The sequence below is a fragment of the Heteronotia binoei genome, chromosome 15 (assembly GCF_032191835.1).
Source record: "Heteronotia binoei isolate CCM8104 ecotype False Entrance Well chromosome 15, APGP_CSIRO_Hbin_v1, whole genome shotgun sequence".
NCBI lineage: Eukaryota > Metazoa > Chordata > Lepidosauria > Squamata > Gekkonidae > Heteronotia > Heteronotia binoei.
In genome coordinates this window covers 18,925,511-18,943,151 of record NC_083237.1, presented here as the reverse complement: position 1 = coordinate 18,943,151, position 17,641 = coordinate 18,925,511, and the positions used below count along the sequence as shown (strand labels likewise).

General features: G+C 48.2%; 1 protein-coding gene across 1 annotated transcript; it reads left to right on the top strand.

Moving 5' to 3' along the window:
• The first annotated feature begins 21 nt into the window (after nucleotides 1-21).
• Nucleotides 22-11,380, top strand: LOC132583863 (tetratricopeptide repeat protein 5-like). Its single transcript, XM_060255581.1, is given in 12 exon segments — nucleotides 22-163; nucleotides 3,280-3,412; nucleotides 5,224-5,435; nucleotides 5,733-5,883; nucleotides 5,989-6,080; nucleotides 6,355-6,411; nucleotides 7,421-7,519; nucleotides 7,521-7,568; nucleotides 7,676-7,890; nucleotides 8,876-9,023; nucleotides 10,152-10,854; nucleotides 10,969-11,380. Coding segments are annotated over 11 exon segments (1,323 nt in total). The 5' UTR covers nucleotides 22-115; the 3' UTR covers nucleotides 10,272-10,854; nucleotides 10,969-11,380.
• Nucleotides 11,381-17,641: the final 6,261 nt, after the last annotated feature.

The window sequence follows — 17,641 nt, the reverse complement described above, 5'->3', positions numbered from 1 at the left end:
TCCTGAGACAGAGGCGTAGTGTGTCCTCCTGGCCTTTAGATGTCCTCGCAGGTGCGTCGGGTCTCTGGTTGCAGGGAAGGAAATCTCAGGAAGAGGAGGAGGGTGGGCAAAAATCATGGCCGAGGAAGAAGAAGATAACCCGCAGGCTCGGCAAAGCCTACAGGTACGGCGAGCCAAAGTTCTCCCCATCGAAATTAACCCCGCAACGAGAAACTGCAGCAAGCTGGGCTTGTGTTTTGCCCTGTGACTGGTTGTTTCGGCATTCACACGCGCAAAGATAGGGACGTTGAACCACGGGGGAGGAGTGGGCTGCTCCTTTAGCCTTCTTCGCCAGCTTCCTGCTTTACTCAGTGCTTTTTGCTTTGTTGGCTCCCAATGCAATGGAGGAGGGGCGTGTGGAAGTAGTAAAGGGACAGAAGGGGCATTTGCGGGGTGAAGATACCCTCGCGCCTGACTACTAGTTGTGGCAACGCGGCCCCTTGTGAAGCAGTTCACTGAGAACGAGGAGTAAAGCTGGGTTTCGAGCCGGGGTAGTACGTGAAGATCTCCTTCCGCACTGTGCAGTGTGTGATTCGGAGCCGTCTGCAGGCTGCTGTGGTTCAGGCCAGCCTTTTGAACAATGCAGCCCTGGGGTGGCTTATTCCAGGTGCAGTTGTTCGACAAGCTGTTGAATAGCGACAAAAAAGCACCGCACACATGCTCAGGTGCTCCCTTTTACTTAGCACATTTCAGAGCTTCTCTTATCCCTGGCTTTCCCTATAACTGGGTACCACTAGCCTGCCCTGACCATATCAATTGGGGTGCCTCATTAAGAGGACAAGAAAAGCCCCCTTGAATTATAGGAATGGCGCATGAGCGACCTTGAGCCAGTTGCTGACTCTGAGCCTAACCTACCTAAGAGGGTTGCTGTGAAGATATAGGCTGCCTTGGGTCTTGACAGGGAAGAAAGTTGTAGTATAAATGATGTAAATAAATAAATGGAGGGCAGCAATTTGTTTCATATTGTGGCCAGTCATTGCTTTCAGGAAGCCCCAAGAGAAGGTCATAGCTTCCCCCTGCTTGGTAGCTAGTTAGCAGTATCTCTGATTAGGGTAGATCCTGTCAATAGCCTCTGATTGTCCTGTCCTCTATGGATTTTTCTAGTCCTGCTTTAAGGTCATCTGTGCTATGGGACGATGAATAGATCCAGGTGGGCAGCTGTGTTGGTCTGAAGCCATAGAACAAAGTTGGTCCAGTAGCACCTTCAAGACCAAAAGTTTTGTTGAGAATGTAAGCTTGCGTGTGCTAGAAGCGCACTTCATCACACAATGAAATGGGGTGCAGTTAGCAGTGCTAAATATAGCTTGTGAGTAGGGTTAAGCTTGCCAAATTCTACAAAGTTAGAATCCAATGACAAAATAGTGAAATTAACAAACGGAAAGAATAGCAGTTTGGTCTGGATAGTATAAGTTGTGTGGGAAAACAGCAAAAAGGTAATAAACATGTCAGAATTGGAGATTGATGGTGAGAATGGCAGTAAATGCAGTCAGTTAATTGCTTATGGACAGTGAAGTCCATAAGTCATATATTGTATGAAGAAGTACACTTTTAGTGAGTGACTCCAAGTTATGGTGTTAATGGAAAGGAAGGGGGAAAAGATACCTACTTCTACTTTCTGTGCATGGCACAGTTTTATTTACACTATCATGTACCTTCTTAGTTCCTTTTAAAATTTTTCTAAGTCTGATTTATCTCAAATATCATTGAGAGTCACTATACCAGGGGTGGGGAACCTTTTTTCTGCCAAGGGCCATATGGATATCTATAGCATCATTCGCGGGCCATAAAAAATTATCAACTTAAAAAACAGTACTCTGCCGAAGGAGAATGATTCAGGCCAGCAAAATTAATGCAAATAATTGTTTTTCTATTTGAAGTCATGTGGGGAGAGCCTGATCTGGTGCACACACACACACACACCTGGCCTGCCCCCCTAGGCAAATGCGTAGGTCCAAGGCTTTTTTGTAGAAAAAAACCCCAGCAGGAACTCAATAGCATATTAGACCACATCCCCTAATATTAGCATATTAGGTCTCACCATCTGGGATAATCAAGTGCAAACTGAACTGTGACAGTAACTTTTCCAGGCCCTGCAGCAATTCTGGCCGGCCAGCCAGGCCCCAGGGAGGCTGCCACATAACTCAGTTCGATCCAGCAATCCCCGAGGGCCACATCAAGTGACCTTGAGGACCGTATACGCCCCTCAGGACAGAGGTTCCCCACCCCTGCTCTAAATAGCTAGATAGTGATCTGACTCTAGAGTTTATACCCCTGGCTACAATCTTCTTTCCAAAAGAATGGAGTATGTTAACTTTTCATGCCAGTGAACAGGTGTATTGACAAGATGTGGTTGACATTATCTCATAAGTAAAACAGGAATCGGGTGGCACTTTGGAGACTAGCAAAATTCGTTCTGGCATAAGCTTTGGTGCATTAGAGCTCACTTCATCAGGAATGTGAAGTGTACATCTAACAGGCTGGTATATATACACAACAGAAAGGTGGGGGTGGAAGCTGGTTCAAAGCAAGATGCAATGTAAAAAGTAATCATTTCATTTGGAGAGGGTGTGAGACTCCTAAATGTTGGCAAAACATAACATCTAGTGCAGGGGTGGCCAAACTTGCTTAATGTAAGAGCCACGTAAAATAAACATCATATGTTTGAGAGCAGGAAGGGAAAATAGATGAAGGGAGGGAGGATGGAGGGAGAGGTGGAAAAAAACGCAATTTTAAATGCATTCTCCAAGTCGCCAACTGGCTTGGTTTGGAGAAGTGATATAAAATGTCTTCTCCAAGCCGGCTGATGGGGCGGTGGAGGCTGCAGGAGCCACACAATATGTGTGAAAGAGCCACATGTGGCTCCTGAGCTGCAGTTTGGCCACCCCTGATCTGGTGGAAGGTTAAATGTGAAGCAGATACAGTCACAAGATGCAGGGGGTAGACTAGGCAAGATGTTGATGGTGGAGACCACTGCCAAGTGGCAGCCAGCTTATACCTGCCCTGTTTGGTTTCCAAGGCAAGAGACCTTTAGAGATGGCTTGCCATTGCCTGCTTCTTCATAGCAACCCTGCACTTCCTTGGTGGTCTCTGATCCAGGGTTCACCAGGGCTGAACCTCCTTAGCTTCTAAAATCTCATGAGAATGGGCCAGTCTGGACCATCCGGGTCAGGGTTAGAGCAAGATATTAACATCTGGAATTCTCTAATGGTAAGATGTCTTGTTTGGGCAACTTTCTGATAGGAGCTAGTTGACCAGCTGTACCATTTCCGAGACCATTACTTTGAGAGCCACAGTGTAGAGGATGCTGGGAAAAAGCAGCAGGATGTGCGGGAGGAGATGGAGAAGACTCTGAAGGCGATGGAAACAATAGAAGGTAATTCCCATGAAAACTTTTAACTCCTTTTTTGTGTTCTATCCAGCCTCTTTTTCTCTCACTTTGCCTAAATATGTCTCATGGCTTCCTCTGAACCGTCCAATATGTTTCTTTCTTTGTTATCCATTAAAGTTAACCATGGTGATAATATCGGACCCTTTCAGACGTTGAACTTCCTGTGGGACAGGGACAGGGACAGGTTTCTGTTTTTGTAGCAGGAACACCTTTGATATATTAAGCCACACACCCCTGATGTAGCCAATCCTCCAAGACCTTACAGGACTCTTAGTAGAGGGCCTACTGTAAGCTCCAGGAGTATTGGCTACATCAGGGGGCGGGTAGTCTACTATGCAAAGGAGCTTCTACAAAAAAACCCCCTTGGACAGGGCTTAATTTTTTTTTTTGCAAGGAGTCACAAATCATGCTTTTCTGAATGTTGTTGTACTTAAAAAAAAAATACAAGTTGGACAAATGTTGTGTTGTGTTTGATGATGTACAGAGTGACCAGTAACAATGTGAAAGGTGGCCTGGGGAGTTGCAGCTCCTGGGACCCTTCAGGGCCTGACCAAGCAGGCTCATTCCAGTCTCCCCACCAAAGGCATTCCCTGCAGACTCACACCTGAACACACGAAGCTGCCTTATACTGAACCATACCCTTGGCACATCAAGCTCAGTGCCATCCGTTCAGATTGGCAGTGGCTTCACAGGGTATTAGGCAGAGGTCTTTCACATCGCTTGCCACCTGATACTTTAACTGGAGATGCTGGGATTGAACCTGGGACCTTCTGCATGCCAAGCAGATGCACACCTACTGAGCCACAACTCCTCTGATGCTGGGCTCCACAGAGTCTTCACCCTTGCAAAAGTCTCCACATGCTTAAAATACTGTTTTCTTCTCAGTTTCTTGTATTAAGAGCATAAGAGAAGCCATGTTGGGTCAGGCCAATGGCCCACCCAGTCCAACGCTCTGCGTCACACAGTGGCCAAAAAACCCAGGTGCCATCAGGAGGTCCATCAGTGGGGCCAGGACACTAGAAGTCCTCCCACTGTTGCCCCTCCCAAGGAATATTGTGTGGAATATGGAGCAGACTTGCCTGGTTGTTTGTTAAGACCGAACTTTGTTGTTTGTTAAGAGTGGACTTGCCTGGTTGTTTCAGCAGGATCTGCCATAGCTTGTGGACCAACAAAGTGTGAGCTGAGGCCTGCATTGCCATCTTTTTATCTCTTGTTCTTAGTTTTAAAATATCCCTTATTCCAGTTAAAGCTTTGGAGTGCATAATGGAATGTTGTGTGTGATTCCTCTGCATTACTTTTTACAGATTCCCAGTTCTGAGGATTTTCTACCATTTGGGGTACTCTGCTAAATAGCCTCAGCTGTCCATTTAACATGCACGCACATGAGGAAAATGCCTGAATGTGTTGTAGGGGGCATGTGCTGTGTGTAAGAATTAACAACTGCTTACCACCTTTAGAGATGCTCATGACCTGAGTTAGATCCCAGGTGGAAGCTGGCTTTTCAGGTCGCTGGCTTGAGGTTGACTCAGCCTTCTGAGGTCGGTAAAATGAGTACTCAGCTTGCTGGGGGGAAAGTGTAGATGACTGGGGAAGGCAATGGCAAACCACCCCATAAAAAGTCTGCCATGAAAACGTTGTGAAAGCAACGTCACCCCAGAGTCGGAGACGACTGGTGTTTGCACAGGGGACCTTTCCTTTTCCTACCACCTTTAAGGAGGGCCCTGCTGTGCTCTGGTGGGTGGAGTTCATTGAACTGGAGTGCAAAGATAGTTTTTTTTCCTTCCTTCCTCGGCCAGGCCTGCAGCAGGGACAAGCCCACACACTGATGCTGAAAGGGAAAGCTCTGAATGCGTCTCCAGATTACAGCGCCCAAGCTGAAGAGCTGCTCTCCAAAGCGGTCAAGTTGGACCCAGAGCTGGTCGAGGCCTGGAATCAGTTAGGGGAAGTTTACTGGAAAAAGGGTGACGTCCCTGCTGCGCATACCTGCTTCTCTGGAGCCCTGAGCCATGTAAGTCTCCCATAGTTCCTCCGTGTGAGAGGAAGGGTGGTGGGTTTTTGGTTTGAATGACTATCTGGTGGTACTTCTCAATTTTTCGAAAGGTTATTTCCATCGGTAGGGGATCAGACAGATACCATTGCACTTCAGTGGAAGGGCATCTCCCCATAAAAGTACTTTTTGGGAAATGGGCAGGGCTGTGCTAGTGGTTTTGGTGAGATTTTGGCCTATGCATAGATCTTGTCACGGAGGGTCCTAACGTCCGCCAAACCTGGTTCTCTCTTCTCCCGCCTGCCCCCTTTCCTGTAGTGCAAAAACAAGGTGTCCTTGCAGAACCTCTCTATGGTGCTACGGCAGCTGCGCACCACCTCCGCCGACGAGCACGCGCAGAACGTCATGGATAGCGTGCGGCAGGCCAAGCTGGCCGTGCAGATGGACGTGCGTGATGGCCGCTCCTGGTGTGAGTCTGCCGTGCTCTTTTTAGCCACTCCCTGAGGGTGAGAGGCTCTGGGAAGGAAGGGGATGGCGGTGTTCTCAGTAATTCCCATTCTCTGTCTTTCCACAGATGTCCTGGGCAACGCCTACCTCTCTTTGTTCTTCAACTCAGGACAGAATCCCAAGATCTCTCAGCAGGCACTGAGTGCCTACGCTCAAGCAGTAGGTGCTGGAAGGGGCTCTGGAAGAAGCTGCAGTCTGGGGAGGAAGGGGCGGTGGGCTCGGTTGGGCCTCTCTGTGTGACGTCAGAAACTTGGGTGGAAAGAGCTGCTCTCGCAGAGGGATTAAGGGCGGTGGTGGGAAGGGCTCTTTTCTGCATAAAATTGTGGTTTTGACTCACCCAGGCTCCCAAGATAGCAGTGGGATTTGTAAGCCCTGCGGGAGGAGGTGTAGAGAAAGCAATGCTCACACCTTTCTCTTGGTCTTCTTTCTGTAGGAGAAAGTGGACCCCACGGCCTCGTGTAATCCTGACCTGCACCTCAATCGAGCCACGGTGAGCTGAAAGGAAAGGGGGCCTGGTGCCCCTGGGAAACCTAAAGCGGCTTTCATTGTTCTCTCCTATGTTTTATTACAACAACCCGGTGAGGCTAGGCTGTGAGTGTGTGTGACAGGCCCAAGGCCACCCAGTGAGCTCCCATGGCAGGAAAAGGATTCCATCCTGGGTTTCCCAGATCCTAGTCCAACACTTTACCCACTTTGCTACGCTGGTTTAACCCATCTGAAAGGACTCTGGAACGTTCGGTGGCAACCTTCTAATGGTCAAAAGGGATTTCTTTCTTTCTTTCTTTCTTCTTCTTTCTTTCTTTCTTTCTTTCTTTCTTTCTTTCTTTCTTTCTTTCTTTCTTTCTTTCTTTCTTTCTTTCTTTCTTTCTTTCTTTCTTCTTCTTTCTTTCTTTCTTTCTTTCTTTCTTTCTTTCTTTCTTTCTTCCTTCCTTCCTTCCTTCCTTCCTTCCTTCCTTCCTTCCTTCCTTCCTTCCTTCCTTCCTTCCTTCCCTTCCTTCCTTCCTTCCTTCCTTCCTTCCTTCCTTCTTTCTTTCTTTCTTTCTTTCTTTCTTTCTTTTCTTTCTTTCTTTCTTTCTTTCTTTCTTCTTTCTTTCTTTCTTTCTTTCTTTCTTTCTTTCTTTCCCCCCCCCTCCCCCTCCTTTCCCTGGACCTTGGTGTTTTGACACCTTTACATGTCCCACCCCTCTTCCTTGCTTCATTTAGGGAGGAACGGTAGCTCAGTGGTAGAGCATCTGCTTGGGAAGCAGAAGGTTCCAGGTTCAATTCCTGGCATCTCCAAAAAAAGGGTCCAGGCAAATAGGTGTGAAAAACCTCAGCTTGAGACCCTGGAGAGCCGCTGCCAGTCTGAGAAGACAATACTGACTTTGATGGACCAGGGGTCTGATTCAGTATAAGGCAGCTTCATATGTTCATATTTACAGTGCTACAAGTTCTAATTCCTTTGGGAATTTCCCCCTCTTTTCTAACCCATCACTCTGTGCTTTGTTCTTTTTGGGTAGCTCTATAAGTATGAAGAAAACTACACGGCGGCTCTGGAGGGTTTTGCGCAGGCCGGAGCCCTCGACCCAGCTTGGCCAGAACCACGTCAACGGAAGCAACCACCTTGTCGATTTCCTGGAGAGGCTCACCAGCCTCCTTGAAAATAAGGTATCGTGGCAACGAGACCAGATGCCTTGCCCTTCCGCAGCCTTGTGTGTTTAGGAACGCAGTCCCCTCAGCCACACTGACGAAACCTGCTGCTCTCTCCCTTTCAGGGAAAGGTGAAAGGGAAGAGGCTGCAAAGCATGCTGGGAAGCCTGCGTCCCTCTCAGCTAGGCCCCTGTGGGGATGGACGTTACCAGGGCCCTTCGGGTCAGAAGGTGGAGCTGAAGCAGCGGCCCCTGAACACCCTGAGGGCTGGGGTTAACCCAGGCACTGTGGTGCTGGGAAAAGTTCTCTTCAGCCTGACCACAGAGGAGAAGGTGCCTTTGTGAGTATCCATCCCACATGTGTCAATCTCTCCATGGCCCCCCTGTACGCGTAGCTTTTGCCTTTGCTAATTTCATTCTCTTTTTCTTATTCAACTAGCCCTTTGGCTGTCCTCCGAGGGTTGGTGCCTCTGGCTTTACCCAGCCTTTAGGTCTACAGGCAAGGGACAAAAAACACAGCTGAGAACTGCAACCGGCAGGAGCTCTCCCCAGTTCCCCTTTTTTCACTCTTCTAATGTTTGCTTGCTTAAATAAAAAGAAATATGTTGACTTTGATTCCGAAATGTGTTCAGGCTAAGGTTTCAGTAGACCTCCAAGCAAAGGCAGTTCCAACAAGAATAATCTACCAAGAGCTCCCCTCTAGGTACCCTTGGCATTCAAATGGGGTGGATGGTGCGTTTTGATGTGTTTTAGAGTCAGTTTGGTGTAGTGGTGAAGTGTGCAGACTCTTATCTGGGATAACCGGGTTTGATTCCCCACTCCTCCATTTGTAGCTACTGGAATGGCCTGGGGTCAGCCATAGCTCTCGGAGGAGTTGTCCTTGAAAGGGCAGCTGCTGTGAGAGCTCTCTCAGCCCCACCCACCTCACAGGATCTGTTGTGGGGGGAGAAGATATAGGAGATTGTAAGCCGCTTTGAGTCTCTGATTCAGAGAGAAGGGCAGGGTATAAATCTGCAATTCTTCTTCTTTATAACAGGACATTTTTAGCTCAGTTTAGGCATCAGTTCTAGAACTTCATAGGACACAACCAGCTTCTTGAATCTTTTATTTGTTATTTGTTTAAAATATTTATATTCTGCTTTTCCTCAAAGTAGGGACTCAACACAAGAGAAACAGTTAAGAGCTCCATTCAGCTTAAACAAAACAAACCTCACCCAAGCGTCATCAGTTTGTCATTGTGTATTATGCGGGAATGCTTGTCTCTCCACTCACCCTCACTGATGCACCTGGATGCTTTTTCGTCCTTTCCTTTCTATTTCTTTACAGCACTTTTGGCTTGACGGACTCCGCTGAGGGCTCCTGTTTTGCTGTGACCGTTTACAACATGGCCCAAAGCTGGGGGGTTCTGATTGGGGACTCGGTGGCTATTCCCGAGCCTCACCTTCGGCACCATCACATCCAGCATCAAGGCAAGGTGAGCCTGGGTTGCCCTCTCCTTCACCCTGCCTTTCCGTGCTCCAGCACCTAGCATGAGCAAGGGGCCTCATATAATCCCAGACCCCCGAAGTTGCATAGTTGGGGCAGGCTGAACTGAATTCCTTGAGTATTGGAAACAACCAACTCTTAAAACAGGGGAAACAATGCAAAACTTGCCGTTTGCCCCCCCCCCCCCCCCATACGGCTGCTGTGGCTCAACCATGGATCAGTTGTTGCTGAGTGAAAATTGTTCCCTGGGGACATATTTTGCAAGCAGGAATGGCTCAGTGGAAGAACCTGTGCTTGACATGCAGAAGGTCCCAGGTTCAACTTCAATCCTCGGCATCTCCATTTGAAAGGACCATGCAGTATTTGATGTGAAATATGTCTGCCTGAGACTCTGCAGGAGCCACTGCCGGTTAGAATAGACAAGACTGATCTTTGATGGACCAGTGGTCTGGTTTAGTATAAGGCAGCTCATCTGGGTTAAAAACAGCTTTCAGGCCTCTAGCCTTCATTTTAAATGAGAAGAGAAGAAGAGTTTGGATTTCTACTCTGCCCTTCACTTGGAGTCTCAGAGCGGCTTACGATCTTCTTTCTCATTCCCTCCCCGCAACAGACACCCTGTGAGCAGTGCTCCCTCTAAGCTGTGGAGTCTTGTGAGCTACAAGCATTAAAAGGTTGTGAGTGAGCATAATTAGTTTGCTCCGGGACCATCCTTCCTGAGCCAAGACAAAAACATGTGAGCTGGAGGCTAAAAAACTGTGAGCTAGCTCACACTAACTGCTTAGAGGGAACACTGCCTGTGAGGGAGGTGGGGCTGAGAGAGCTCTGACAGAAACTGCTCTTGAGGAAACAGTTCTGCCAGAACTGTGGCTTGCCAAAGGTCACCCAGCCGTTGCATGTGGAGGAATGAGGAATCAAATCCGGTTCTCCCATATAAGAGTCCATGCACTTAACCACTACACCAAACCAGTGCTTTTACAACTTTCTTTCAGTTGTCAAAAAACGCAGAAGTCCCATTCCTCTTTCACAGTGCAGTAACTGTTACGATTCCCAGGGGAGCAGGTCCTAATTTGACTGGGTGGAAGATTCAGTCTCCCCCTCTCTCCTTTTTCCTTTCCAGACATTCGCCTTCTCGAGCATCCGTGTGGAGACCCCCCTGCTGCTGGTGGTGAATGGCAAGGTGCAGGGATCCCAGAGCCAGGCTGCTGCCACGGTGGCTTACCAGGCACAGAGTGAATGACTGGGGTGGGTGGGGGGAGGAATGAAGGTGCGCCTCCCCTCACTGCCTATCTAGCAGAGTTTGCCTTCTGGCCTGTATTGAGGGTGGCACTTAGCAGACCGAGACGAACCGTGACTTAGGATAATGGCGCTGGTTGTGTCTCCTGTTTGGGCATTGTAGAGCTGAAGGGAAGAGATGGGGGAAGGAAATGCCGTTTGAGCGTGTGCTCCGCCTGGAGAATAGCTTTGCTCGGCTCCTCGAAAGCATTCCAGTCCTGCCTGTGCTTGGATTGACCATTTTGAACAAAACAAGGCTTTATCGGTCAGGAAAAAAAAAAGAGAGAGGGGGCCTGTGATGCCCCTCCTTGTCTGTTCTTTCAAAGTCATGCTAGGTGTGACGTTGAGGATCTGCAGTCAGATCCCCAAATACGTAGCTGAGCCTTAAAAATCAGCTGCAGCAGGTCCTGAATGAAGTCACCATTTAAAAACCAAAAACCCTGTGTGATTTCCCATGTCAGACTTCCTGGAAGGGAAAAGCAGCAGCCAAGAGAAGATGCCTTTCATATTTCCCCTGCCTGGGGAAGGTGGACGGTGATGGTTTCCAGGTGTTTTTTTTGGTAGCAGGAGCTCCTTTGCATATTAGGCCACACACCCCTGATATAGCCAATCCTGGAGCTTACAGTAAGCCCTGTGAGTTCTTGGAGGATTGGCTACATCAGGGTGTGTGGCCTAATATGCAAAGGAGGTCCTGTTACCAAAAAAGGCCTGAGGGTTTTGATTAGGGGAAATAGCTGCAGCTTTCCAAGGGAATCCAGTGATTCCCAAGCTAGCATTTGCCCTCAGACTTCTCCCACTTTCAAGACATTGTTTTAGTCTTCACTGTTGGAGGCCAGTTGCTCACTCCGGTTCAGTTGAGTTTGGGCCCTTCAAATCCTTGGGCTCGAAGCCTTTTGCAAAACCCTGATTGCTTAAGGTCTGTTATCCTCGTGTGTGAGTGAATGCGTGTGTGTATATATGTATAGGAGATAACCCGTATTTATTTGGCAAAAGTTTGAGTTCGCTTTTGTAAGGTTTTTTAATACATTTTTCAGACTGTTCTCCCTAGGCAATAAATATTTGTTTTTTGCCCTCGGTGTGGTGTCCTTTGTCGGGATTCCCAGATGTCAGAAGGACATCGTATTGGATTTAGAAGTTGCTCGAGAGAGGTTTAAGACATGGCATTGAATTTTGTCTGTGTAGCAGCCCTGGGAGAGAGACCAGGGCAGTGGTTCTTAACTTTTAATCCCGCTACTGCTCATCAAACACACTGATAAATGAAAAATCAGGACATACAAACAGCACCAGAGGCGAGGCAGCTTTATCTGTAGAGGTATGTTTGTGATATATTCATATGATACACGCCCTCTGAGGTGTACATCAGGGCTGTAGCCAGCATGGGGGACATGGGGCACTGCTCCCTATAGATTTTGTAAGCCCCAGGAGGGGTTACAATTGAAGATTTTGCAGCACCTCATCCAGTCTTCTCCAGCCTTCAATTTCACTGAAGAGTGGATGGGGGCATGGCTTTTTTTGGTAGCAGGAACTCCTTTCCCTATTAGGCCACACCCCCATGAGGTAACCAGTCTTCCTGGGGCTTACAGTAGCCCTGTAAGAAGAGCCCTGGAAGCTCCAGGAGGATTGGCTACATCAGGGCTGTGTGGTCTAATATGCAAAGGAGCTGCTGCTACAAGAAAAGCCTTGGTGGGGCTCCTGCAGATTCTACAGGGGCATCACCCCTGTGCCCCCTTGTTGGGTATGGCCCTGGTTAGGACTTTTTTTGTAGCAGGAACTCCTTTGCATATTAGGCCGCACACCCCTGATGTAGCCAGTCCTTCTGGAGCTGACGGTAGGCCCTGTAAGAAGAGCCCTGAAAGCTCTTGGAGGATTGGCTACATCAGGGGTGTGTGGCCTAATATGCAAAGGAGCCCCTGCTAGAATTCCAAGCTCTTGGAGGATTGGCTACATCAGGGGTGTGTGGCCTAATATGCAAAGGAGCCCCTGCTACCAAAAAAAGCCCTGGCCCTGGTGTTCATTCTGTGAAACTTTTGTGCCCTGATAACTGTTAACCAACTTTTATTGCTGTGCACCTCTTTTGGAAGGCCTGAGTGAGAAATCTTCAGAGTGAGCTGAGTGGTATAAAACAGTTCTCCTCCACTCTCCTCAGAAGCACAGAGAAAGACCTGCCTGAAAGCCTGAATGTTCCCTTTTTGCCCCTCACAAGTTCTAAACGCCTCTTCCTCCTGATTTGCAATCATCCGCTGAGGGAGGTTGTGTGACCCCTGCAAAGAACCAGCGGGCCAGCAGAGTGCAAGAGAGATCCTTGCTTCAGGGCTAGAGGTTTGGGAATGAGCGGGCTTGGCCTGTCTTCTGTATTTTGACAAGAGCTCCCAGTGGGCAGTAGCAGCCTGTGGGTGTGGTCAACGCCTCCCTGGCAAGATTAGCTGGCCTCTGATGGCCCTACCATCTGTTAACAAAAATGCCCATAGTTTCTATTACAAAGTGTGTGTGTGGAGTTACAGCTGTAAATAAAAAGGAGGGGCTTTTCCAGCTGTAAGAAAGAAGGGAGTTGTGCACTGAGTTGTGAACAAGCCTGTCTATGAGTGTGTAACAGTGTGCACATCTTCTCATTTGTACAGTTGTGTGTGAATGCCTGTGCTTCTTAACTAGGAATCCCTTCTAGGTGTCTCTGGTATTTATTGTGGAGCCTGGCCGCTTGGCCAGGGGCCTCAGTGTTTGAGACAAAGCCTGTCTCTGGCCCTTGGAGGATGGAGTGGTCCCTGAGGGTCCTGAAGCTGGTCTCATCCTAGAGCAGGGGTGGCCAAACTTGCTTAACGTAAGAGCCACATAGACTAAGCCTCAGATGTTTGAGAGCCGAAAGGCAGGCTGGCAGGCAGGCAGGCAAATGGAGGGGGAGAGGTGGAAAGAAAACAACTTTAAATATATTCTCCAAGCAGCCAGCTGGCTTGGCTTGGAGAAGTGGTTTAAAGAGAGAAATGCCTTCTCCAAGCCGGCCGATGGGGCAGTGGGGGCTTTGAGAGCCACACAATACGTGTGAAAGAGCCACAGTTTGGCCACCCCGTCCTAGAGGAATTAGAAAGGGGCCCTGGAAGGACAGAAAGGGGCCCTGCTGGGAAGGCCTTTGCTTCTTATTCTGTGTGCTGCATCAGCTGCTTGCACCAATCCTACAAGTCTCGCTGTCTGTTATGAGGCCTGCTGGCATTTCACCAGGAGGCTTAAGCGATGAGTGTGACTTTCAGGAATGAGTGGGCTGGAAATCAAGGAACATCTTCCCTTCCACTTCCCCATCCTTTACACACTGCTGCCCCCTGGTGTCCTCTTTAAGATCTGAGTTCAATTTCATAGACTCCTGAAGGTCATTTGTAAGTGTGAGATGTGGAACTTCAGGGCTGAACGACATGTGACACGAGGCTGCATTCTTGACAGCAAGACTGGGAGGTCATAACTTGGCTTCACCCCCCCTCCCTGCCCCCTGCAGCTTTACTTTTGCCATATGGGGAAAAGATACTGGGACTGTAACTTCTCATGGAAGAGGAAAAAGTAGATAACTGCCTGCAATTGTGAGCAGGAAAAATAAACAGCTGGGACAGAGTTAAGCATATCCCCTCTACTATACCAGCCAGTTTTCTGTTCAGCATTTAAATATATTGGCATGTAGTTCCCACAAAATTTCATAGAAGGTGTAACATGACCCAAAATCTGAGTTTCCCTCTCACTGGTTGTGTGAATGCTGATGAGGGGGGGGGACTAGAAAGCCTCCCTTCTTTTTTTTGCTGTCCAGTCACAGCTGACTTATGGTGACCCCTGGTGGGGTTTCCAAGACGAGAGGTGCAAAGGTGGTTTGCCATTGCTTGCCTCCAGGTCACGATCCTGGTATTCCTTGGTGGTCTCCAGTGTTCTCTCTAAGCTGAGCTAGTGCGAGCTAGCTCACAGTTTTTTAGCCTCTGGCACACACATTTTTGTCATAGCTCAGGGAAAATAGCCCAAGAGCAAACTAATTGATGCAGTAGCTCACCACTTTAATGCCAGTAGCTCACAAAGTAGAATTTTAGCTCACAGGTCTGCACAGCTAAGAGGGAGCATCAGTGGTCTCCCAAATACTGACCAGGACCAAACCCTGCTTAGCTTCTGAGATATGATGAGATCAGGCTAGCCTGGTTAGGGCATAGAAAGCACTAAAGGCACATTTTAAAATCAAAGGCACATCCCAGCCAAAATGAGCTGCACTTCTATGTTATCCACACGGGAATGGAAGAAAGTGTTCCCGCTAAGTTGTGGAGTCTTGTGAGCAAAAATTCTACCTTGTGAGTGACTGGAATTAAGGTTGTGAGCTCCTGGCATTAAAATTGTGAGCTCCTCCATAAATTAGTTTGCTCTGGGACCATTTTCCCTGAGCTAAGACGAGGCTAAAAAACTGAGCTGGCTCATACCAACTCAGCTTAGAGGGAACACTGGAAATGCCTTTGAGAGCAAAGGGGCCATGCAGTCGCAGGATACACAAGGGCCTTCTGCTTGCAAGACCTGCCCTCCTTCTCTTCATTCCCACTCCATTATCCTAATAATTTGTCCCCCCCCCACCGCCAACTATACCAGCTAACCTTCCCTCTACCTTTTGCTAATAGCTAGAATTGCCAGTTTCTGTACAGAACTTTTTATCAGTCGTGCACAGAAGAAAATTCCAACAGGTTAACTTCTTCTACTGCTAGGGATGCCAGCCTCCAGGTGGCGCCTGGGGATCCCCCCTCCCAGAGTTAGAGCTCATCTCCAGACTATAGAGATCAGAAAATGGCTGCTTTGGAGGGTGGACTCTGGCATCATACTCCATTCAGGTCCCCGTCCTCCCCTGGCTCCATCCCCAAACCTCCAGAAATTTCCCAACCTGGACCACAATTTAAGAAGGATATAGACAAGCTGGAACGGGTCCAGAGGAGGGCGCTGAAGATGGTGAGGGGTCTGGAGACCAAGTCCTATGAGGAAAGGTTGAAGGAGCTGGGCATGTTTAGCCTGGAGAGGAGACGGCTGAGCGGTGATATGATCACCATCTTCAAGGACTTGGAAGGGCTTTCATATAGAGGAGGGTGTAGAATTGTTTTCTGTGGCCGCAGAAAGTAGAACCAGAACCAATGCGTTGAAATTAAATCAAAAGAATTTCTGGCTCAACATTAGGAAGAACTTCCTGACCGTTAGAGCGATTCCTCAGTGGAACAGGCTTCTTTGGGAGGTGGTGGGTTCTCCTTCCTTGGGGGTTTTTAAACAGAGGCTAGATGGCCGTCTGACAGCAATGAAGATCATGTGGATTTAGGGGGAGGTGTTTGTGGGTTTCCTGCATTGTGCAGGGGGGTTGGACTAGATGACCCTGGAGGTCCCTTCCAACTGTATGATTCTATGATCTGTACTCTTCCAGCTGAGGGGAAATGGTTGCAGCAGACATTTCTCCCTTCTGTGCCATTTCAAGCTTCCCCTTCTCCCCAAGGCTTTAAGGAGCCTTGTTAAATTTGAACAAAGAATCAACCAAGGATCACCCTGCTAGCGGACAACTAAAGAAATACAAATTCTGCCCTGGGCTCACCTCCCTGCGACCTCTCTCGACTTAGCCTGGCAAAGCCTGCCACCTAATTGCCCAGCTTCAGCAAGTGTTGCAACCAGCCAGCTCATTTTCTTAATTGGCTCCTGTGGGGGAAGGCCAAGCAAGCGAGCCGGGGAAGTTCAGAGACAAAACAACGTTAATGATGCTGAAGTGGCTTTCTTCTTTTCCTGGTGTAAGTCTGGTGGAATTCCCTGAAACAGTGTCGTCCTGAGGTGGCAGGCTCCCTATAAAAAAATTGTGATGTGAAACAACGTAAGCTGCAGCTGCTTACCATCATAGGATGGGGAAGGGGTGGGTTTGGAGAGGTGGGACCCTCCGGTCCTGTCCCTGCTTCTGGGAAGAAGTCACGATAGAGTTGACACTAAGCAGGCCTGGGGTCTGGTGAGTGCTTGAATGAGAGACCCCTTTGTCTGCTGCCAAGATTCCTGGTGGCAGGAGGGCCCAGTGTAAATGTGGTTAAATATGTTAATGGCATTCATTTTTTAAAAAAAATAATCGTTTGTTAGGTTTAAAATGCTCTTAAGCCATATACCCATAAAATAGCGAGTTTAAAATTATAGTAAAACAGAAATTTGCCATGTCTACTATACAGTCATGACAGGGGCTATTTAACACCGAATCACAGAATGGCACTCACCCAGACACTTACAGATCAAGATTGGAAAACACTCTTCATTGCTACTAAGTCGACATGCTCGCCAATTCATCTAGGGATCTGATTTTCAGCCAAATTTCAAACACCATTCTATCTATATGTGTCGGCTATCCCCAAATTAAGAAGTGCATATATAAGGGGTGGCCAATGATAGCTCTCCAGATGTTTTTTGCCTACAACTCCCATCAGCCCCAGTCATCAGTCATGCTGGCTGGGGCTGATGGGAGTTGTAGGCAAAAAACATCTGGCGAGCTACCGTTGGCCACCCCTGGCATATACGATGGCCTGTTGTAATGCCCTTCTGACTGTGCAGATATGTTAATGACATTGCAATTGGAGCAAGAGAACTGGGTCTGTTTCCCATTTTGCAGTGGTCCTGAGCAAGTCCTTGAGCTAGTGCCAATCTCAGTGGCTGACTAATTATGAATAGTAGTCATTTCATGGTCAATTCTCCCAAATAGAAGAGGCATTAAAACTCATTGCAGTATACAAACTAGCCCAAGAGACAGGGAACTGGCCAGCAGTGCCATCCAAACCACTGACTTCAGTGGATGTAGAAGAACGTAACTTAGCTTGGGATGTCGCAGTAAGCCTAGAGTGATTACTGAGTGAGCTTTGATGGTAGTCTGATTTTAGATTGCTTCTTAACACTAGAGTAGCTCCCGAGCCTTCATTGCATTGAACCCACACAATACAAACCCCAAACATCGGCACCATTCCAGCTGCTTGCCTCCTGGTTCTTTGGCTGTGGCCGTCCTCACGAGGGATTTTTTGTGGACACTTTTTGTCTTCGCTGCACTGACACTTGGAGTGGGTCACATCAACACACCTACCAGGCTTCTCACCTTCCAGGTGCCGTCAAGTTGCTTCTGACTTAGAATCATAGAGTTGGAGGGGATCTCCAAGGTCATCTAGTCCAACACCTGCTGCAATGCAGGAAATTCACATGTCCCCCCCCCCCTCCCGCCCCAGTTACCCCTGCCAATCCTCCAAGAGCTTACAAGGCTCTTTTTTGCAAGCTCTGGAAGGACTGGCTACATCAGGTGGGTGTGGCCTAATACGCAAAGGAGCTCCTGCTAGAATTCCATCCCTG